Source organism: Tupaia chinensis, unplaced genomic scaffold (genome assembly GCF_000334495.1).
Source record: "Tupaia chinensis unplaced genomic scaffold, TupChi_1.0 Scaffold000402_1, whole genome shotgun sequence".
In the NCBI taxonomy this organism is placed as follows: Eukaryota; Metazoa; Chordata; class Mammalia; order Scandentia; family Tupaiidae; genus Tupaia; species Tupaia belangeri.
This window is the reverse complement of record NW_006159904.1, coordinates 4,913,445-4,913,925: the sequence shown is the minus strand read 5'-3', so window position 1 is coordinate 4,913,925 and position 481 is coordinate 4,913,445. Positions and strand designations below refer to the sequence as shown.

Below are 481 nucleotides of genomic sequence, written 5' to 3'. Positions count from 1 at the left end.
GCCCGGCCGGCTCCTGCCCGCCGTCCCGTCAGTGCAGCGGACCCAAAGGAGCTTGGATGTCGATGGACCAGCGAAGTTAAGTTCTGGGCTGGTGCTTCCACTCCGCCGCGCCTTCCTCTCTGTTTCCGTCCTTCCGCGGCGCCGACCTCGTCTCCCCGAATCTCGGACCAGCTCTTCGCGCCCCCTCCTCCTCCGCCCGTAGTGCTGAGCTCTCCCAGTTCTTGGCTCTCTGGCGGCTGGGGGAGGGGCAGGGGTCACCATGGCCGAAGCGCCCCAGGTGGTGGAGATCGACCCGGACTTCGAGCCGCTGCCCCGGCCGCGCTCGTGCACCTGGCCACTGCCCAGGCCGGAGTTTAGCCAGTCCAACTCGGCCACCTCCAGCCCGGGCCGGGGTTTAGCCAGCCCACCCCCGCCACCTCCAGCCCGGCGCCGTCGGGCAACGCGGCTGCGAACCCCGACGTCGCGACGGGCCTGCCCTCGG

General features: G+C 71.1%; 1 protein-coding gene across 1 annotated transcript in view; it reads left to right on the top strand.

The window, feature by feature from the left end:
- The first annotated feature begins 6 nt into the window (after window positions 1-6).
- FOXO1 (forkhead box O1) overlaps window positions 7-481 on the top strand; it is a 130,510-nt gene continuing 130,035 nt past the window's right edge. The window contains exons 1-2 of the mRNA XM_027774095.1: window positions 7-370; window positions 412-480. Of these exons, the coding sequence (XP_027629896.1) occupies window positions 260-370; window positions 412-480 (180 nt within the window). The 5' untranslated portion in view covers window positions 7-259. The remainder of the gene's footprint in view (window positions 371-411; window position 481) is intronic.